General features: G+C 40.9%; 1 protein-coding gene across 1 annotated transcript in view; it reads right to left on the reverse strand.

Annotated features, from left to right (window-relative positions):
- KIN (Kin17 DNA and RNA binding protein) overlaps positions 1-23,278 on the reverse strand; it is a 35,829-nt gene that overhangs the window by 2,200 nt on the left and 10,351 nt on the right. Inside the window, exons 7-12 of the mRNA XM_081110290.1 lie at positions 23,042-23,099; positions 19,424-19,553; positions 12,544-12,594; positions 9,187-9,255; positions 8,291-8,390; positions 3,744-3,844 (exon numbers count right to left, since the gene is read on the reverse strand). Of these exons, the coding sequence (XP_080966416.1) occupies positions 3,744-3,844; positions 8,291-8,390; positions 9,187-9,255; positions 12,544-12,594; positions 19,424-19,553; positions 23,042-23,099 (509 nt within the window). The remainder of the gene's footprint in view (positions 1-3,743; positions 3,845-8,290; positions 8,391-9,186; positions 9,256-12,543; positions 12,595-19,423; positions 19,554-23,041; positions 23,100-23,278) is intronic.

Below are 23,278 nucleotides of genomic sequence, written 5' to 3' on the forward strand. Positions count from 1 at the left end.
GACACTACACTAAGGAATACAAATTTGCCTTTTCCATTTCCCTAAAATACAATTAAAGTAGCTAAGATTTCTGTATGTCTATGAACTTTTAAAACATTCTATGGCATGCTCATTAAGAAATTACCGTAATTTTCTTCAAAGATATTTGAAACATGTTATTACTAGATACTGTGGCAGCATCTGCTAGCTGTTCCGTATCTGCCTCCTGGATAGGGAGATGTCCTAGCTCCCCGTATGGTTAGGTGTGGCCATAAGGTGGCGCTCCAGCCCACGCAAGTGAACAGAAGTGATGCCTGCCATTTCCAGGCCCAGGCCAGGCTACCTTCCACCTGCAATCCAATGCTCTCCTTGGTCTGCCTGAAGCAAACTCAACTATAAAATCCAATTACTGAAGACGGTAAAATCACAAGTTAGAAGGGTTGTGGCTCATAAATCACCCTTCAGAAAAGAGCTGTTCCATGATCAAGAAAACCTATTTTGGACTTTTAGAATGAAAAGTAAAACTTTTATAATATTGGTTCCATTATCAATTTGAAGGTGGTTTATTTTATAGCAGATATCACTATTTTTAAGCAATACAGATACTCAAACAGGTTTGTATATTTTCATCTTCTCTTCATATCCAACTACTAGTAAAAAGGGAAGGGGAAAACTAGATAATGAAAGTACCAGTCATAAAAACTGTCAACCTGGGAGCTAAGAATATGGACTCTGGACCCAGACTGCTCAAGTTCAAATCCCATCCTCAGCAAGTGACTAAACCATTTTGTGCCTTTTATCTAGGGAAGTAATAATAGGCCTATTATAGTGGTTTTCCTCTTCCAAAAGTAAGTGCTGCTTTGCAATTAACTAGAAAGGCTTTTTATTATATGGATTTCCTCACAGGTTTTATCTCAGTACAGCTCTGTAAGCAATTAAAGCATGAGAAAGGAAGGTGAAACTGTGGGGTTTAAAGTGAGGGAGGGAAGAAAGTACTTCTTAAAAATCAAACAAACTATAAACCAAAGGTATTCAGATGGAACCTAGAATATCCTCCATGGTAATTAGATGTTTTGTGTTTCCCTCAGATGAAAACATGAAGCAGGACCTAAATTGGGTAGTATTATGAAATTAAAAAGTAGAAGAGGATTAAACTGCCATGGAAATATAAGATTTCCCATAACCTTATACTTGATTGAACCAGAGAGAAAAACTTACTCTTAAAAAGATTGATAAAGTCCTCAGTGGAAGATCATACTCCCTTTTCCTCCCGCACCTCTCTAGTTTAACATAGTGACAGGTTCTAGGTTAGTACTGTCAGGAACAAGAAAAAAAACGCTTAAACTACTTAAAATGTGATTTCGCTCAAATAAGGAGATGCTTTATCCAGAAAACATTCCTGAGACAAATATTCTCTGGCCAGTCAATAATGGGGTAGGAGCCTATGAATTCCTTCAGACAACAAACATAAAATTTGGCAGTTATATGCAATTGTTGATGGAGTTCAGAACTTTTATCAGATAATAGACCCGGGGTTTATTATCCCCCTAAAATATTAACACTTGCTGTACTAGAGAAAAAAAGGAGATAAAGATATATAATACATAGATCAGATTTTAAAAAGAATTAGCCAGTTAGGACAAAGCATGTTTGAGATCTTTCCTCCTTCAGACAACTTAAGTCTCCCTTTGTCTCATGCACAGACCTATCACTAAACTATCAATTCTAAATCAATAAGGAATTTTTGTATGTCAGATTTCTTTAAATTAATTATTGTATTGATTTTTGATACCTTAAATCCTTTATAAAAAGACATTTTAAAAAACTTATCTCTGTGACTTTTCCCCCATTAATTATGACTACACATTCCCCAATAATTATACCATGCCAAATTGAATTTTATATTAGACTAGAGTGCACAAAAATTTGTGCACTCGGAGGGGTTCCTCAGCCCAGCCTGTGCCCTCTCGTAGTCTGGGACCCCTCAGGGGATGACCACCTGCTGGCATAGGCCCGCTCCCGGGGGGGGGGGGGGGGGGGAGCAGGCCTAAGCTGTAGTCGGACATCCTTAGCGCTGCTGAGGAGGTGGAGAGGCTCCCACCACCACCGCTGTACTGGCAGCTGTCAGCCTAGCTTGTGGCTGAGCAGAGCTCCCCCTGTGGGAGCGCACTGACCACCAGGGGGCAGCTCCTGAATTGAGCATCTGGCCCCTGGCGGTCAGTGTGTGTCATAGTGACTAGTCATTCCCAGTCGTTCTGCTGTTAGGATCATTTTGCATATTATCCTTTTATTATATAGGATAGAGGCCTTGTGCATGGGTGGGGGCCGGATGGTTTTCCCTGAAGGGTGTCCCGCTGGAGTGCCTGGCCAGCCTGGGTGAGGGGCTGATGGCTGTTTGCAGGCTGGTCAAGCCCCCACCCCGACCCCCCCAATAGGGACCCTCATCCCATGGAGGTTTGGCCAGCCAGGGTGAGGGACTGATGGCTGTTTTCAGACTGGCCACACCCCCTTTAGGGTGTGGGGCCCCCACTGGGGTGCCTGGCCAGTCTGGGTGAGAGGCTGAGAACCATTTTCAGGCTGGCCAAGCCCCTCCGCAACAGAAGCTCCCAGCCTCTCCTTTCTTTCTTTTTTTTTTTTAATCTGGCATTTATTTACCTTCTATAATTGAAACTTTGTAGCCTGGAGTAGAGCTCAGAGCTGGCCAGGGCGGTCCGGAGGGAAGCTTGGCTTCCTCCATCGCCGGGGGCAACCCAAGGCTCCAGCTCCGTGGCCACGGCCCGCTGAAAGCAGGTATCTGGGGTTTACTTATCTTCTATAATTGAAACTTTGTTGTTTTGAGTGGAGCTCAGAATTGGCAGCGGCAGGCGGGAAGCTTGGCTTCCTCCATCACTGGAGAAACCAAGCCTACTGCTCGCTTCAGCTCCGTGGCTGCTGGCTGCCATCTTGGTTGGGCTAATTTGCATATAGTCGCTCTGATTAGCTGCTGGGCGTGGCTTAAGGCGTAGCGAAGGCATGGTCAATTTGCATGTTTGTCTTTTATTAGTGTAGATGTGAGAGAAAAAAGTCAGATTATGAAATTATACATATTATGTAGACAGTTTTATAAAATATAAAGACTGGAAAGGAACAGATTAAAATATTAATGGGAATTATCATTTGGTTGGGTGATTATGAGTAATTTAAAATTTTATTTATATTAAATTGTATTTTTCAGGTTTTATATGAGTATTACTATTGACTGAATGTGTCCCACCCAAACTTCCTATGTTGCAACCTGATACCCAATGTAATGATGTTTGGAGATGGGGCCTTTGAGATCACGGGGGCAAAGTCCCCATGAATGGATTAGTACCCCTATAAAGGGACTCCAGAGAGTTCTCTTATTCCTTCCAACATGTAAAGACATGAAAAGGAAGCAGGCCCTCACCAGACACAAAATTGGCCAGTGCCTTGGTCTTGGACTTCTAGCCCTTAGACTTGTGAGAAACACATATTTGTTGTTTATAATTCACCCAGTCAGTGGTATTTGTTACAGTAGCCAGAATGGACTAAGACACATAGGCATTTCTTTGGGAATCAGAAAATGAAATGCTTTAGCAATGGTACAGTCAATAGAGAAAATAAGCTTACAGATTTCTAAACAGAAGAGAAGGCGAACAAAAAACCCAAACTCTAAAATGAAACAAAGACCAATCCAATGAGAAAGAACTACGACACATTTTTAAAGCATTTTGAAATTTCTGTCTTTGCGTAAACATACTTACAGTTTCAATGACTATAGTAGCTGAAAATGTCTTCTCATTGATGGATTCTAAGGTACCTTCATTTCCTCTGTAGCCTCCATTTAAAACAAGAATTCTTTTTCCTACAACATAAATGAATATAACACTGAATGTAAAAAGAATGTCCACTTCTTTCTTCTACTTTTGTCACAGCAAAATGCAATTACACTGAATGAGCATAACAAAAAATAAAACCATTCTCTTAGAAGTTCTTAAACATTTAAGAATTCTGTAATATTCTAAAGTATAGTTTTTAGATACTTTAATTACTATCACATTATGACTCCTCATTTTTTTCACTTATTTGTTGAAGGAATATGTTTTGATTTTAGATTGCATGGTGTATACGGTGTTTGGAGGAAATGCTCAGAGTCCATAAGTAATCACAAAAAAATTTGTTTCCTTTAATTCATCTTTTTAAAGATGGCTTAGCAGTTACATTAAAGTTAAAATATATGCCTGATGTGACTAAGCCAAAGCAATCACATGTCCATACAAAGACTTGTATGTGAACGTTCACAGCATTTTATTTGTAATAACCAAAAATTATAAATAACCCAAATGTCTATCAACAGATGAATGCGTACATAAACAGCAGTAACAGCAGATTGATGGTTGCTTGGGGGGGGGGGGGGGGGGGTGGGGGGGGATGGGAGACAAGAGGAGTGGGAGGGAATGAGAAGATTATAAAGGAAAAAGAAAAATTGGGGAGTGGGGGGGGAGTGATAAAACATTCATTATCTGGATTATAGGGATGGTTTCATGAGAGTATTCATGTTAAGAGTTATCAAACTGTATACTTTCTAAAGGTTCAGTTTATTAGAAAAAAACATTTAATCCATTAAATGAGTTTTTATTTTAGAGGGAAAGTTAAATAAAGGATCTGATCAGTGAAGTTTTAGAGACTAACATGATCACTGCGCCAGCAATGATATCATTATGAAGAAAGTGGATCAGAGGCAAACAACCTGACCAAACGGCATCAACACTGGACACTGTGTTAGTACCCAAATGATCAAGATCATTAAAGAAAAGGACTTGTATGCATGCATATTAGCATAACCAATGGACACAGACACTGGGGTGGTGGGGGCTTAACCGGGGTGGGAATGGCAGGGAAGGGGGTGCCAATTGGGGAAGAAGGAGACATATGTAAAACTTTAGACAATAAAAAAAAAAAAAAGATCACTAAAGAAAACAGAAAGCAAAATCATACTAACTTTTACTTTACTATTTCAGGTAGCTAAATATATCTATACTAATAAAAGCCTAGGTGGACTTGGCACCGCCATGGACTTGGGAAACGGTGGGGAAGGCCGGGCGGGCTGAGGGGCCAAGGGGGGAGGAGGGGCATATGTAATACCTTTGACAATAAAGGTGGAAACCCTTAAAAAAAAAAAAAAAAGCCTAGGTGGCCCTCATGCACGATATCGTCACAGGATGGTTGTCAAAAGATGGCCCCGTGCACAGTGGAGGTGGGGCCCAGTGGCCACTCCGTGCGGAGAGACCTGGGGTCCCGCGGCTCTGCGGTGCGGAGGAGGCCAGTCCTGGAGTCTCCGCCGCCTCATGCAGAGGAGGCAGGTCGTGGCAGGGAAGGGCAGTTGTGGGCGATCAGGGCGGCAGGGGCAGGCAGTTGGGGGGCAATCAGGACAGCAGGGGAAGGCAGTTGTGGGCGATCAGGCCAGCAGGGGAGCAGCTAGGTGAGAATCAGGCTGGCAGGGGAGCAGTTAGGGGGTGATCAGGCTGGCAGGCAGGTGAGCAGTTAGGAGCCAGTGGTCCTGGACTGTGAGAGGGATGTCTGACTGCTGATTTAGGCCTGATCCTGCTAAACCGGAAGCTGGACATCCCCCGAGGGGTCCCAGATTGGAGAGGGTGCAGGAGAGGCTGAGGGACACCAAGCCCCCCCGTGCACAAATTTCGTGCACCAGGCCACTAGTATATTAATAACCAAGAGGCCTGATGCATGGATTTGTGCACTGGTGGGGTTCCCCCCCAGTCCCCCGCTCATACCGGCCCTGCTGCACCTGCCACAGGCTCATGCCCAGTAAGTCTGGATCTAAAGAGGCTTGCAGCAGTGCTTACCAGCTGTGAACCCTACATCTGGTGCCCAATGGTCAGCTGAGCGGCGCTCCCGCTGTGTGAGCACACTGACCACCAGGGGGGCAGCTCCTGCATTGAGCATCTGCCCCTGGTGGTCAGAGCATACTACAGCAACTGGTCGTTTAGTCATTCAGTTATTTGGTCACTTAGGCTTTTATATATATAGACTAGAGGCCCAGTGCATGAAATTCATGCACTGGGGAGGGGGGGGGTGGGGGTGTCCCTCTGCCCAGCCTGCACCCTCTCCAATCTGGAATCTCTCTCACAATCCAGGACTGCTGGCTCCCAACCACTCACCTGCCTACCTACCTCATTGCCCCTAACTACATCTGCCTGCCAGCCTGATCGCCCCCTAACTGTTCCCCTGCCAGCCTGATCGACGCCTAATTGTTCCCCTGCAGGCCTGGTCCCCTCCCCAACTGCCCTCCAATGTAGGCCTGGCCACCCCCAACTGCCCTCACCTGCAGGCCTTGTCCCCTACAATGGCCCTCCCCTGCAGGCCTAGTTCCCCCCAACTTCCCTCCCCTGCAGGCCTGGTCACCCCTAAACTGCCCTCCCCTGCCAGCCATCTTGTGTGTTGCAGTGATGGTCAATTTCCATACTGGTCATGACTAATTAGCATATCAGGGCTAATTAGCATATCCCTCTTTTATTATATAGGACTAGAGGCCCGGTGCACAAAAATTTGTGCACTCGGGGGGGAGGGGGGTCCCTCAGCCTGGCCTGTGCCCTCTTGCAGTCTGGGACCCCTTGGGAGATAACGACCTGCTGGCTTAGGCCCACTCCCGGGTGGCAGAGAGCAGGCCCAATCCCTAGGTGCAGCCCCTGGTCGGGCTCAGAGCAGGGCCGATTGGGGAGTTGGGGCGCCGCCTCCTGTCATGCACAGAGCAGGGCGATCGGGAGGTTGTGATGCCACCCTCAGTCACGCTCAGGGTAGGGCCGATTGGGGGATTGGGGCACTGTCCCGTCACACTCAAGGCAGGGTCGATGGGCAGGTTGCGGCGCCACCCCATCAAGCACAGAGCAGGGCCAATCAGGGGGTTGGGGCACTTCCCCCTGTCACTCACAGAGCAGGGCCCATCAGGAGGGTTGGGGCTCTGTACCCTGTCACGCACAGAGCAGGGCCAATCAGCGGGTTGGGGCACTGCCCCTTGTCACTCACAGAGCAGGGTCCATCAGGGGGTTGGGGCGCCGCCCTCTATCACCCACAGAGCAGGGCCGATCAGGGGGTCGGGGCGCCGCCACTGTCACACTCAGGGCAGGGCCGATGGGGAGGTTATGGCTCTACCCCGTCACACACAGAGCAGGGCCCGTGGGGGGAGGAGGGGTTGAGGCGCCGCGCCCTGTCACACACAGAGCCGCAGGGCTGATCAGGGTGTTGGGGCGCCTTCTCATGTCACGAACAGAGCAGGGTGGATAGGGAGGTTGTGGCCCCGCCCCCTGTCACACACAGAGCCGGAGGGTGATCAGGGGGTTTGGGTGCTGCCCCCTGTCACGCTGATCCTGGTGCCAGGAGGCCTCGCGGCTCTGCTGATCCCGGTGCTGGGAGGCATATTACCCTTTTACTGTATAGGGTAGAGGCCTGGTGCACGGGTGGGTGCTGGCTGGTTTGCCCTGAAGGGTGTCCTGGATCAGGGTGGGGGTCCCCACTGGGGTGCCTGGCCAGTCTGGGTGAGGGGCTGAGGGCTGTTTTCAGGCTGGTGGGTGACTGAAGCTCCCAACCCCTCCTTTTTTCTTTTTTTTTTTTTTTATTCTGGGCCAGCTTTAGCTTTGAGGCTTGGCTCCAGCTCTTAGGCCTCCGCTGCTGAAAGTAGGTTTCCGGCCTTTGTTTACAATGTTGCGATCCTGCTGGTTGATGCCCGGGGACTAAAGCAGGTTTCTGGGGTTTTGTTTAGCTTCTATATTTGTTACATAGTTGCTTAGAGTTGCAGCTCAGAGGCCTGGAGTGGCAGGCGGGGAACATTGGAGTCCTCCATCATTGAAGCAAGCAAGCCTCATGTTAGTTTCAAGCTGCCTGGCTGCCGGCTGCCTTCTTGGCTGGCAGTTAATTTGCATATTGCCCTCATTAGTCAATGGGAAGGGTAGCGGTCGTACGCCAATTACCATGTTTCTCTTTTATTAGAGAGGATAACTCTAATATGATTGAATTTCTCTAGATATGTCTGTGTTTTGCTTCTGGGGGGAAAAAAATCCAGGAAGGGAAAACTTGTTCATGATACAAAAAGATTTCTCAAAAAACTGGAAAACTAACCATATCACCAAGTCAAACAGAATCAGTTATATAGTTATATATGTTAGCAGTTATACAGTATTTCTAAAACTATCAAGTAATATAAAAAAACTATCAAGTAATATAAAAAAACTGGTTTAATGAACAGAATCACTCGTGTTGATGGCATATGCATTAAACAGTCTGCAAAAAGATTTACCTGGTGCTGGAATTACTGTTTCTAAATGAGTCTGGTCAAGTTTCAGCTTGTCTCCAGAGTCAATCATCTTTACAACAGCTGTATATTTGTCAATTACTTCCTGTCATGTAAAATCAACACTTTTATAATAGAAGAGATATGTGGAACACAAATTAAAAAAAAAACACCACAGAAATAAAATAAAAAATGAAATTCCAATCGAAAGAGTAATTCCTTCTATAAACAACACTATTTTCTAGAAACCATTTACTATTTCTTAGTCTATGGTTCTTAATAAAGAATTCAATTCAAAGCTTAGGTTAAGGTTTTCATCTGGAAAGAATAAAAGCTGGTGGTCTCAGAATAAGATTTTAAGAAATATAGTGAGAGGGATAATTTCACCTAGCTTCAAGGACAGTGGAAAGGCAATTTATGCATGCACAGGCTGGGTGCTGAAATGAGCTATATTTAGGAAAAACAAAAGGGAAGAAAGGACTGGAATGTTGATTATTAAGTTTTAAAATCCTAGAGCAGTCAAAAGATAGTCTCTTAGGGCAAAATACACAAGAGGACTCCTTGGAACTCTGGGGGCACAATTATATTGCCCATCATCAACAAAGAGAATGCATTTTACTGACTAGCAAGGTGTGCACACTGAGTCTAAGAGGTGCCAATGGGATCTGATACATACTATTTGCTCCAGTAAGAAAGCAAACAGAGATTAAGTATAAACAATGGTTGAAAATGAATTATTTCTCCAATGATTATGAATTCATCTTTCCTTTTATAGAACCGTCAAGTACCTTAGACATTTGCTTTCTGCTAGTAGGAATTGATTTTTAAGGAGTATCAAAATGGATTTACTCAGTCACCCACAGCTCCTTTCACAAATTTCATTTTTAACTTCATGTTCTTACCTTAACAATGCCTTTTTTCTTGTGATATTTCTCTCCAAGTCTTTTGGTTATAATTTTCACAATTATTTCCTAAAAATAACAAAAAAGGAAAGACAAATTATTTTCCTGTTTTACTCCTTCATTTTAAACTGTGTTCACCAAAAATCATCATAAAATGTGACTGCTCTGCTAAATAATAAAATTTGGAGTTGTAAGCCTTACCAACAATGGCACTTCCTTAGTAATCTTTCATTCCTTCTTTCTCTTTTTATTAAATACAGCTACCAAGAGGAAAAATATATATCTAATGGCTGATTTCCATAGTAAAGATTTCTTGAAATCTAGGACTTTTATCTATAAACCTCAACTCTATTAACTCATGTCCTTCATAAACAGCTTCTTTCTCTCTATCCACTTAAGGAAGTGAAAAGTGTTAAGGATGTTATACTGTGGTATTCACTACTGAGAAAAATGCAGATGGCAAGAGTCTCACTGGGAATCCTCAGGACATGACACTGTTTTCAGTGTTCTTTTCTCATTATGTTGCTTTCAATTTTTGATACAGATGAGATTCCTCCAACATTAGCTCCAGCTAAAAGTACTGGTCTAATTCTCAAATGTGAGAGAAATCTGGGTTTATTTAATATTAATGCATTCAGAGTTTGCTTCTTCATTGTTGTTTCCTGATGTGGATTAGCTGTGTAATGGCTGATAATGGAAATTAAACCATCTAACTTATTGCTATATTCATTACAGTGATTCTACATTTGCTACTTCAATTAACAATAACAGAGGTACTAGATCAGGGATGGGGAACCTTTTTTCTGGGAAGGGCCACTGGATATTTATAACATCATTCGAGGGCTATACAAAATTATCAACTTAAAAATTAGCCTGCTATATTTGGTCAAACATTTAATTAGCTCACTTGTAATGCCTTGGCCTTACTTAATTTCTCAGGACTTATATGGCCTGCAGGCCAGACGTTCCCCACCCCTGTAGATGGTCATGAGTACTTCACTAAACCATACTAAAAACTGTATGAACAAAAATTCAGTAAGGACCTTGGGGGATGATATTTAATAGTGGGAAGACATGTTTAAGAGAAGACTTGAAAAAAGAAGAAAAAGAGAGAAGACTTCAGAGGAAAAAAAAAAGAAAAACAGAGAAGACTCTTAAGCTTTTGTTTTACTAAGACATTCTAAATGAAACCCATCAAAACAGCTTCTCTGATTCAGCCAGAGGACTTCTGGGCTAAATCAAAATCTCTCTAAGGCCTTCATTTAAAGGCAGTTCATTACATCATTGGACTTAATGACATTTGCTCGCAATAGATCGGTCCAAACCCTTCTTTTCTGAGTTCAAAAAATGAAGTTCTCCAATCTATCTCTGTGGACTGCTAGCTATTTTAATAAACATAATGCCCTTTTCAAAATAAGAAACACACTGAGTGATTCTCATTTTTAATGTAACACTCTGTCAAAGGAACTATGCAGAAAAGCTCAATAATTTACAATATGAGAAAATTAACAACAGAAAATAAAATTTAATTTTAAGTTTTGTCAATAGGAAGAGAATTTTTAGACTAAGTAAAATTTGGAATGTTTTGCCTTTTTTCTTTTAGTTTGTATTCTTTTTCCTTTAAAACAATGGTTCTTAGCCAAGGGTACATATAAGATTCATCTGGGAGGTTAGTGAAAATGTGCATTTCACACCAGGACACTGGATGGTGGGAGTACTGAATCCGGTGTATTTTGAAATCCCATGGCTTACTGTAGCCTAAGCTTCTGTGTCCAGAGGACAAGTGCATGTAATAAACTGTTCTATGATGTTTGCTATTATAGAGACGGAGGTACTGTAAGCATAGGATAAAAATTTTCTTAATCACTCATAGTTAAGAATTAACTACTGCTTTATCACAATTCTTTTAAAAAAACCCATTTTTATTGATTTCAGAGAGGAAGGGAGAGGGATAGAAAGATAGAATCAATGATGAGAGAGAATCATTGATTGGCTGTCTCCTGCATGTCCCCCGCTGGGGATTGAGCCCACAACCCAGGCATGTGCCCTTAACTGGAATTGGACCTGGGACCTTCAGTCCACAGACTGATGTTCTATCTACTGAGCCAAATCAGCAAGGGCATTTAATCACAATTCTTGATTACATTTTCATAAATGTTCAAATCCTAGCTACTTTAACAGGGGAAACTAATATAATTTATGGATGGTCTCTTCCCTACAGGTCCTTCCTTTACTAATAATCTTGACCCAAATTCTACTCAGAGACAAAGTCAGGGTGACTAAAGTTTTCCAGGAAACAGTACTATTTACTAGTTGAGAATACAACCCACTGAATCAGATTGCCAGGAAAATCCTGGCTCACTACTTCCTAAATGACCCTGAGGAAATTACTCAAATACTTTATGCCTCAGTTTCCTCACCTACAAAATTAGAATAACAATAATTACCTTATAAGGCTTATATGAGAATTAACTAAAATAATTTATCTAAAATAAGTATTTTATATTTAACAGTATTTTTGTATTAAATAACTTATTTCATCATCTGTCATGTGATCCTAAGGTAGAAATGTTTCCCATTACATACAAATATAAAGTAAATCATGGCAGCTAAATTATTTCCAAGCCATGAAGATCTGAATCAGAACTTTGAATTTCTTGACCTCTGAGGTTATTACTACTCTTATTTTTCAAATCAAAAATTCTCTAAATAGCACAGTACTTTTCACTCTCCTGTTATTGACCAAACCAACTTCTTTAAGAATAACGAAGGCACTCTGAAGGTTTTATGGGAACTCCACCTCTCAGTAAGTTCAAAACAGAGCATCAATCAATAATAATTTAAAAATTATTCAAATGTTTATAAATTGTTATAAAATTATCTTAAAATAATAAGCAATAATAAGTAAGCAACAAAATACAAGTCTTTCCTTGTAAAATTAAAACCTTTTTATTTTTGTATAAAGTATGTAAATGGGTATCCTAAGTTCAATAAGATGTAAGTTGAAAACAAGTACTTTTGCATTTACAATTCTATTTCATTCCATTTCTGAAACTACAATCTTTTGTCTTACGGCAAAAATGGAAAATAATTCCAGGCTTAAGTTCAAGGTGCCATACACAAGTTTGGCATTAAACTCAAGGAATATTACCAGCCTAATAAACAATGAAGTAACCCTCCAATACAGGTGCAACCAATAATTAAAGATCAAATATGTAGAAATAAAACTTACTGAAGTTATATCTATCTATGTAGTTTATACACAGTTGAGAAATTTAGTCATTTATACCAAATACTATTTAAATCATTCACTTGAAATTACATTTAGAACTTAAGACACTCCAACTGAATACGTACAGGCTGTAGCCAGTAGTCTGTTCGGGCAGCTCTTTTCTTTTCCTCTTCAATCTACAGAACACACAAGACAATTACAAAAAAAAATCTCTTTAAAATCCTCAATTTGTAGGAATAACATTCTATTTAGCAAAGGAACAACAGAAAACACACACTTCTCAAAAGATCAATAATGTAATTTGCATGTAACATGTTTTTACAATTAGTTTTGATCTTTCTTAAAAACTTGGTTTAGCCCTGGGCAGTTTGGCTCGGTGGATGGAGCATCGGCCTGCGGACTGAGGGATCCCAGGATTGATTCCAGTCAGGGGCACGTGCCCGGGTTGTGGGCTCGATCCCCAGTGTGGGGCGTGCAGGAAGCAGCCAATCGATGATTCTCTCTCATCATTGATGTTTCTATCTCTCTCTCCCTCTTCCTTCCTCTCTGAAATCAATAAAAATATAAAAACAAAAAAACAAAAACAAAAAAACCCCTTGGTTTAAAAATAATATGTCATAAAGCTCCCAACTGACCAAGAAAATAAATACAAGCAACCTCTGCTCAGGCAATATTGCAAGGCAATCTGACAGCGCTACAGTACTGCCCACTAGGCTCTGCATCTAGGCTCCTTTTTCCTAACCTAGCATGTGCACATTTTTTAACTTTATAGTGCCCTGCTTCCTCCCATGTGACTGTCATGAACTAGAAAACAGGCAATGTTTTCATGTGGCAAAAACAACACTTATAGACCAATTTAACACAGCACAGTTAGGTACACAGTCTTATGGTAAAAAGGAGCTTCTCTGTTTGATAAGGATAATAAAGCTTGTAAATGGAGGGGAAGAAACATACAATCAAGAGAGATGTACATAAAAGGGTGATGGAAAGAACAAAAGGCCTACTTCATAATACTTAAGGGACTGATACAACAAGAGGGTATGACTCTGGTAAATACATATGCACCCAATGCAGGAGCACCCAAATCCATAAAAAACTTCTGGAAGGTAACAAGGGAGAGATCGACAGCGATACAATCATAGTAGGGGACTTTAATACCCCACTGAAATCACTAGATAAATCCTCTAGACAAAAAAATCAGTAAAGAAACAGCAATCCTACGTGACTCACTAGATTAGATGGACTTGACATCTTCAGAACATTTCACCCAAAGCTACAGAATATACATGCTTCTTAAGTGTACATGGGACATTTTCAAAGATAGACCACATATTGGATAACAGGCAAAGTCTCTCCACATTCAAGAAGATTGAAATCATATCAAGCATCTTCTCAGGCCCTAACCGGTTTGGCTCAGTGGATAGAGCATCGGCCTGTGGACTGAAGGGTCCCAGGTTTGATTCCGGTCAAGGGCATGTACTTTGGTTGCGAGCACATCCTGAGTAGGGGCTGTGCAGGAGGCAGTTGATCGATGTTTCTCTCTCATCGATGTTTCTAACGCTCTATCTCTCTCCCTTCCTCTCTGTAAAAAATCAATAAAATATATATTAAAAAAAAAGCATCTTCTCAGACCACAATGGCATAATATTAGAAATCAACTACAAAAAAAACCCAAAAAACAAAAAACCACACACAAAAAAATTCAAACACTTGTAGGCTGAATAGCATGCTATTACACAATGATTGGGTTACCAAATAGATCAAAGAAGAAATTAAAAATATCCTGGAAACGAATGACAATGAAAACACAACAATCCAAAACCTATGGGACACAGTGAAAGCAGTCCTGATAGGGAAGTTCATAGCATTACAGGCCTACCTCAAAAAACAAGAAAAACTGGTAATAAATTATCTAACTTTACAACTTAAAGAATTAGAAAGAGAGCAACAAGAGAAGCTCAGAGTGAGCAGAAGGAAGGAGATAATAAAGATCAGAGCAGAGATGAATGACATAGAGACCAAAAAAACCCACACAAAACAACAACAACAAAAAACACACAAACACAATACAAGATCAACGAAACCAAGAGTTGAAAGGATAAACAAAACAGACGAACCTCTAGCCAGGCTCACCAAGAAACAAAGAGAGAGGACCCAAATAAACAAAATTCGAAATGAAAGAGGTGAAATAACAACAGACGCTACAGAAATACAAAGGATTGTAAAAAAAATACTATGAACTACTCTATTCCAACAAACTAAACAACCTAGAGTAAATGGACATATTCCTAGAAAAATACAACCTTCCAAAACTCAATCAAGAAGAATAAAAAATCTCAACAGGCTAATAACTAAGGAGGAAATTGAAGTAGTCATCAAAAAACTCCCAGCAAACAAAAGCCCAGGGCCAGGCAGCTTCACAGGGGAGTTTTACCAAATATTCAAAGAACTAAAACCTATTCTACTCAGACTATACCAAAAAATTCAAGAGGAAGGCACACTTTCTAGTTCTTTCTATGAAGCCAGCATCACCCGAATTCCAAAACCAGATAAAGACACTACAGAGAAAGAGAATTACAGGCCAATATCCCTGATGAAGATAGATGCTAAAATCCTCAACAAAATTTTAGCAAATCAGATCCAGCATTACTGGTACATTAGAAAGATCATACACCATGACCAAGTGGGATTTATTCCAGGGATGCAAGGCTGGTACAATATCCACAAATCAATGAAAGTGATACATCACATAAATAAATTGAGAGACAAAAATCACATAACCATATCAATTGATGCAGAAAAGGCACTTGACAAAATCCAGCACCCTTTCCTGATAAAAACTCTCAGCAAAGTGAGAATAAAGGGATCATACCTCAATATAACAAAAGTCTCATATGACAAACCCACAGCCAACATCATACTCAATGGGCGAAAACTAAAACCATTTCCCCTAAGAACAGGAACAAGACAGGGATGCCTGCTTTCACCACTCCTGTTCGACATAGTACTGGAAGTATTAGCCATTGCGATCAGACAAGAAGAAATAAAAGGCATCCAAATTGGAAAAGAAGTAAAATTGTCATTATTCGCAGATGACATGATATTGTACATAGGAAACTCCAAAGGCTCCATCAAAAAACTACTACACTTAACAAATGAATTCGGCAATGTAGCAGGATACAAATTAACACCCAGAAATCTATGGCTTTTTTTATACACCAATAATGAACTCACAGGAAGAGAAACTAAAAAAAAAAAAAAAAAATCCCATTTACCATTGCAACAAAAAAATTAAGATACCTAGGAATAAATTTAACAAAGGAGGTAAAGGACCTGTACTCAGAAAATTACAGGATGCCAAAAAAAAGAGATAGAGGAAGACATGAACAAATGGAAGAATATATCATGTTCATGGATTGGTAGAGTCAGCATCATTAAAATGTCCATACTACCCAAAGCAATCTATAGATTCGATGCAAGCCCCATTAAAATACCAACGGCATGTTTCAAAGACCTAAAACAAAATCTCCAAAAATTCATATGGAGTTAAAAAAGACCCCGAATAGTGCAGTAATCTTGAGAAAGAAGAACAAAGTTGGAGGGATCATAATACCAGATATCAAGCTATACTGCAAAGCCACTGTCCTCAAAACTGCCTGGTACTGGCACAAGAACAGATATATAGATCAATAGAACAGAACAGAGAACCCAGAAATCGACCCAAGCCACTATGCTCAATTAATATTTGACAAAGGAGGCAAGAGCATACAATGGAGTCAAGACAGTCTCTTTAATAAATGGTGTTGGGAAAATTGGACAGATATATGCAAAAAAATGAAACTAGACCACCAACTTACACCATACACAAAAATAAACTCAAAATGGGTAAAGGACTTAAATGTAAGATGGGAAACCATAAAAATCTTAGAAGAAGCCATGGGTAGCAAAATAGCAAACATATGTTGTAGCAATATCTTTACTGACACAGCTCCTAGGGCAATGGAAATTAAGGAGAAAATAAACAAATGGGACTACATCAAAATAAAAGGCCTCTGCACAGCAAAAGAAACCATCAACAAAACAACAAGAAAGCTCACTGCATGGGAGAACACATTTGCCAATGTTATCTCATATAAGGGTTTAATCTCCAAAATTTATAGGAACTCCTACAACTTAACACAAGGAAGATAAACAATCCAATCAATAAATGGGCAAAGGGCCTAAATAGACACTTTTCAAACGAGGACAATACAGAAGGACAAGAGACATATGAAAACATGCTCAAAGTCACTAATCATCCGAGAGATGCAAATCAAACCGAGGTACCATCTCACACCAGTCAGAATGGCTATCATCAACAAATTACCAAACAACAAGTGCTGGAGAGGATGTGGAGGAAAAGGAACCCTCTTAAACTGCTGGTGGGAACGCAGACTGGTGCAGCCACTGTGGAGAACAGTATGGCATTTCCTCAAAAAATTAAAAATGGAACTTCCATTTGACCCAGTGATCCCACTTCTAGGAATATATCCCAAGAAAACAGAAACACCAATCAGAATGGATATATGCACCCCTATGTTCATAGCAGCACAATTCCATAGCTAAGATTTGGAAACAGCCTAAGTGCCCATAAGCAAATGAGTGGATTAGAAAACTGTGGTACATCTACACAATGGAATACTACGCTGCTATAAAAAAGAATGAGTTCTTACCATTTGCGACACCATGGATGAAACTGGAAAACATTATGCTAAGTGAAATAAGTCAGTCAAAGAAAGATAAATATCATATGATCCCACTCAGTAGTGGAATATAATGAACAACATAAACTGATGAGCAAAAACAGAACCAGAGTCATTGAAACATAGAACAGACTGTCCAACCTATGAGGAAAGGTGGGGGTTGAGGGGCTAAGAGATCAACCAAAGGACTTGTATGCATGCAGATGAGCATAGCCAATGGACACAGACCATGGGGGGGGGGGGGGAGCGCAGGGGGAGAGGGCACGTACTGGGGGGGTGGGGGCGGCTGGGAAAAGGTCAATGGGGGAAAAAGGAGACTTATATAATACTTTAAACAATAAAGAGTTAAAAAAAAAAGAAAGAACAAAAGGCCTACTGGCCATTATGGCTTTACTAGTAGATCATGCCCTTTTCTTTCTCAACTGCTTAAAGTTAGAATCCTAAGTACCAACTTTCAGTGGACTGAATAATGTTTTCTTTGGTTGATTATGAACCTCATTTCAATTCCTCCAAGTTTCCAATTTAAACAAAAAATATCCTAAATTTAGCATTATTATATTCAAAGCAGGTAGACCTGGCTTTCTATTTTCCTTTGAATTAAATTTAAAAATTCTCTGTCATAGCCTATACTTCTCTGGTGTTCCCACTACTTCTCTCTCTAACCTCAAAGACTACTACTCTTGTGTTCACAAGCTGCAGCCATGTGGGACGTTTCTTCCCATGACTGACTTAGAGCTCTTTCCTGCCATAGCACAAGCTCTCTCCCTACTCCTGCCGCTCAGACCACCTCAGGACTTAGTATTTTGTACGTAATTACTTATTTATTGCTCACTTGTTCATGGAATATCTCCCTCACTAGAATGAAAGCTCCATGACACATAGATAGTGGGTTTTTATCCCTATTCTACAGACCCATGACTTCACATAATGCCTAGCTAGTGAACAGCAACTCAAGTATTTGTTGAATGATGGAATGATGACATCTCAGAGTGTACACATCTTATGCTATACTTTAAGCTTTTCAGACTGCTCCTCATTGTGTGAGGACTCAGTAACAGGGAAGACCCAAGAGTAACCTCCTAGACCTTCATAAATGAAGAAAAGGGATGGACAGCCTAGAGGAAATGATATTAAAGGGAGGAAAAAACCTGCTTCTTGTATCTATTTATTCTTTTTCTTCCCCTTCTTTTTCCACTTATTTCATACATTTATTGAAAAGGTAAGGTTATGTGTTAGAAGGGAAAAAGGAATATTTAGGAGTATATTAGGAACTTTCTGCAGAATTGCTCTAGAATCCAGGTAAAAAGTATGGCCCTAGATCAGCCGTGGGCAAACTACGGCCCGCGGGTCAGATCCGGCCCGTTTGAAATGAATAAAACTAAAAAAAAAAAAGACCGTACCCTTTTATGTAATGATGTTTACTTTGAATTTATATTAGTTCACACAAACACTCTATCCATGCTTTTGTTCCAGCCCTCCGGTCCAGTTTAAGAACCCATTGTGGCGCTCGAGTCAAAAAGTTTGCCCACCCCTGCCCTAGATCCAGACAGTATTAAGTTTTCAATGGCTCATCACATAAACTTAGCCATCAGTTTAAATCAAATTAAAAGTAGGTATGTCACAGCTTTTTCCTTGCTAATAGGCAACAAGTGGAAGTTAAGACAACAGGAGAGCAAAGGTTGGTGGGGGAATCCTTGGAGGATGCCAATTTCACAGCCACAGAAGGGAAACAGGGCTTTCCCGTCTAGCTTCCATTACCACTGAAGTCCTTCTCTTTGAATTCCACAGACCATAGTTGCATGGAGAGTTCTGAAGACAACACTTGCAACAAGAAACTAAACCTTGTGGGGAGTTCTAATTCTATTCCAGTGAAACTGCATCTAGGCTCCTTTTTCCTAACCTAGCATGTGCACATTTTTTAACTTTATAGTAATCTAACAATGGTGGAACTATTTAATTTTCCTTGGTTTAACCTGCATCATTCCTCTAATGATAAAGAGTGAATGGGCTCTAACCGGTTTGGCTCAGTGGACTCTATCCGATAGAGCATCGGCCTGCAGGCTGAAGGGTCCCAGGTTCGATTCCGGTCAAGGGCATGTACCTTGGTTGCGGGCACATCCCCAGTGGGGGGTGTGCAGGAGGCAGCTGATCAATGTTTCTCTCTCAACGATGTTTCTAACTCTCTATCCCTCTCCCTTCCTCTCTGTAAAAAATCAATAAAATATATATTTTAGAGAGTGAACGGGCAGTTCATCAACTGTACCTCCATGATTTCATCCAGTGCAGACTTCTTTTTCTTCTTTTCTTTTGATTGAGCTGAGCTATGGGAAGGTTCTTTCCGTTTCACTGATGCTGTGGCCTCTATTACCTTCAATGCACTTGGTCCCAAAGAACTGACAAGAAGAACCATGCTTGTTAACAAAATCTATACAGAGATAGACTTTACAATGTGCAGAATAAATAACAGAAGAAATCTGTTACATAATCTATATATATAAAGAGCCAGGGGCCGTCACATCCAAAACAACCGAACGGACACCCGAACAGGCTGAGTGGGGGGACAAGGCCGGCAGGGGGGTTAGTGAGGGACAAACAATGACTGAACAGCAGGCTGTGAGGGGCGATCAGGCCGGCAAGGTGGGCAGTGAGGGGCGACCAAATGACCGAACAGCAGGCTGCGTGGGGCGACCAGGCCGGCAGGGGGGGCAGTTGCGGGGCAACCAGGCCAGCGGGGGGGGAGGGGGGGGGGCAGTTAGGGGCAATCAGGTTGGCAGGCAGAGGAGGTTAAGGGTGGCAGGGGTGCCAGTTACGGGCGATTAGGCAGGCAGGCAGGTGAGCAGTTAGGAGCCAGCAGTCCTGGATTGTAAGAGGGATCCCTGAGAGGGTGCAGGCTGGGCTGAGGGGGGGGAGCCCCCCCCCCCTGCCCCCGCACAGATTTCATGCACGGGGCCTCCAGTTCATTTATAACAGATCAGTGGAAGCAATGAAGGAGTCATCTGCATCCCTTACAGGACTCGGCACCAGGAGAACATGTAACCCTTTCCTGTCTTTATCTCCTGCTACCTTTTCCTCACCCCTTCAGCAATTGTCAATATAACCAGAATAGCAGAGTGACGACAGCACTGGCTTCAGTGTTAGGCAGATCAGGGTTTGAGGCTATTACTCCTAGAACTTTGAGTAATGAACTTTTCTAAGCCTGTTCCTCATCTATAAATGGGGATAATAATGTGACCCAACTCTGAGCTCAATTGCAAGGATTAAATGTTTGTAAAATGATTGCTAGAAGTCTAACACATTATTGTCAGCTCTATTTTTTAAAGCAAAGGCCTTAACACGTCACTTAAATATTTTTTTTATTGCCTGACCTCATAGTTGACAGTGTAAATTCTAATTTTTTTTAATGCCGATATAAAATTGTCATCACTGACTCCAGAGTACTAGCTCTGATTTTCATGCCCATTGGCCATTGTAAACAATTTGCTATCAACTGAGCCATGCATGCCTTTGCAAATTTTCACATGCCTCTTTTATACCAACAATAAACTCTTCATTTTTCTCTATTTGTTAAAATTCTTTGAGATCCCTTATTCATGAGGTTTCTTGAATTGTCATTTTTTGAAATGCCATAGCACTTTATGGTATACATCCCACTCCACCATGTATTATAATCATTTGTACATATGACCCCTCATTCATAGGGAGGGACCATATGTATAAATTTTCCCCCCTGTAATGTAGCAGTAACTATGATGTGATTCATATAAGATAGGTGCTCAATTAAGTTTTGCTGACTAAATGAATCTTACCAGTCTAATTCTTTAATATGTCATACTGACAAAAGATGAAACAGATAAATATTTGCACAAAGCTATGGTGGAGATAATAAGTGTGATGACTAAAAAATACAATAGAATTATTTCCCATCATTTGTTTTATTTTTAAAAAATTTAAAGCATTTAAAGACAGCATTAGAGCATTCTTTTAAGAGAGAAACAGGGAGATCTCTCACACACCCAGAAGATGACATGAAGATAAAGCAAAGAGAAATTTAAAGACTCTGGTCATGAAGACAAGAGGGATGCAGCCACAAGCCAAAGAACACAAGTAGCCACCAGAAGCTGATTCCCCTCCAGGGCCTCTGGGGGAGCACAGCCTGCAGACACCTTGATTTCAGAATTCTGACCTTCAGAGAAAAGAGATTTCCACTGTTTCAAGCCACCTAGTTTGTGGTAATTTATTACCACAGTCATAGAAAACTAATACAAGGGTGATGAATTTGGGCACCACTGGGACCAACCTTTACCTTCATCTACACTTAGGTATAACAAATAATAAACGAGAATGGAGAAAAATACAGAAGGGTCCAAAACCATGTGACATGTATGTTATGATATATTCAAGTCTTTCTTCCAGGTCATATCAATATTTTAAAAAGGATTTTCAGATGTATCATATACAGAACTCAACCAACTTCTTCATGATACCTAATGTAGGTGTTAATTCTGAAACATTTTGATTAAAGCTAAGACATTTGGCAAGCCATTCTGAAGCAGTTATACATTGCTGACTCAGCCAGTCCATTTCCTTCAATTCTCCTAGCCACTTTAGTCATGCCAAGTAGGCACTAGCCTATAAATTAACGCCACTCTTCCCCCAAAAGACTGAGAGCCTTAAAAACACAACATGTAAAATTCGGTTTAAAACTAACTCCACATATATCCTGGTACCTTCCTGAACATCTTCTCTTATATTTAGCTTATTAACCTCTTTAACCAAACTAAATGCATTGCATATCACAAATAGTGGATATTTGGTGAAAGAATATATAACTAGAAAAGAACATGAAAAGTGAGAAGGCCCTAACTGGTTTGGCTCAGTGGATAGAATGTCGGCCTGCGGACTCAAGGGTCCCAGGTTCGATTCCGGTCAAGGGCATGTACATTGGTTGCGGGCACATCCCCAGTAGGGGGTGTGCAGGAGGCAGCTGATCGATGTTTCTCTCTCATTGATGTTTCTAACTCTCTATCCCTCTCCCTTCCTCTCTGTAAAAAAATCAATAAAATATATATATTTTTTAAAAAAGTGAGAAGTACCTGACTATATGCTATATCAGAGTTTGGCAAACTACAGCCTGAGGACCAAATCCAGCCTGCAGCCTATTTTTACAAATACGATGTTACTGGAACACAGCATTCTCAATCGTTTACATACTGCCTATGTTTGACAGCAGTTAAATGGTTGTGGCAAAGACATACATGACTGACAGTGACTACAGTGTTCACTGTGTGGCCCTGTGCAGAAAGTGTGTGGACTCCTGCCTGTACTACGCCATTTAGAAGAGAAGGCAACTCTTACTGAGTGACCACTAGGGCAGTTACACAGTTCTGGGTGGTGGTACCAAGGAGATGGCTCAATAACTTAGCCTCTATTTTCAGAAAATTGTAATGTAGCAGGTAAAGCAAAAAATGTATTCCCTCGCAAACATTTAAACTTGCTAAGTGGACTATGAGAGAAAAATAAACAATACTGCAGTAGCAGAGGAACCATTAAGTGGGGGAGGATGCATGGAGAAGTAATAGTTTATCCATGCGAAGCCTTTAATCAAAAGAACCCTTTCCTCAAAAGACAGTCATCTTATGACAGGCAAGTAAGAAAAAAAAACAAAAAAACAGCTGCTAATCCCCCCAACACACACACACACACACACACACACACACACACACACACCAGCCATCAAACAAAAAACAAAAAGTACAACCAGACAAAAATAATTCACAATACTGCAGTTTTTCTTTCTTTTAAATACTGCAGCTTTTAAAATGTAGTCATCAATATTTCACAGAAATTCTCAATTTATAAGATACCTGTTCATGCAGCTCACCTTGACTTGGAAGATGTTGCTGTCGAACTACTTGCTCCTTTATTCAAATTAAATGCCACTAGGAGAGAAAAATTGGTATTCCATATTTCAGGAAAATGATAATACAAATTATCAGATAAGATGCCACATATATCCACATATAAATTCACGGGCATTTTGTTTTTGTTGTTTTCCATGGGCATTTTGAATAAATGAGAGCTGGGATGCTCCCATCCAGAGGTCATAAATTCCTGTATA

Source organism: Myotis nattereri, assembly GCF_964212035.1.
Source record: "Myotis nattereri genome assembly, chromosome: 1".
Lineage (NCBI taxonomy): Eukaryota > Metazoa > Chordata > Mammalia > Chiroptera > Vespertilionidae > Myotis > Myotis nattereri.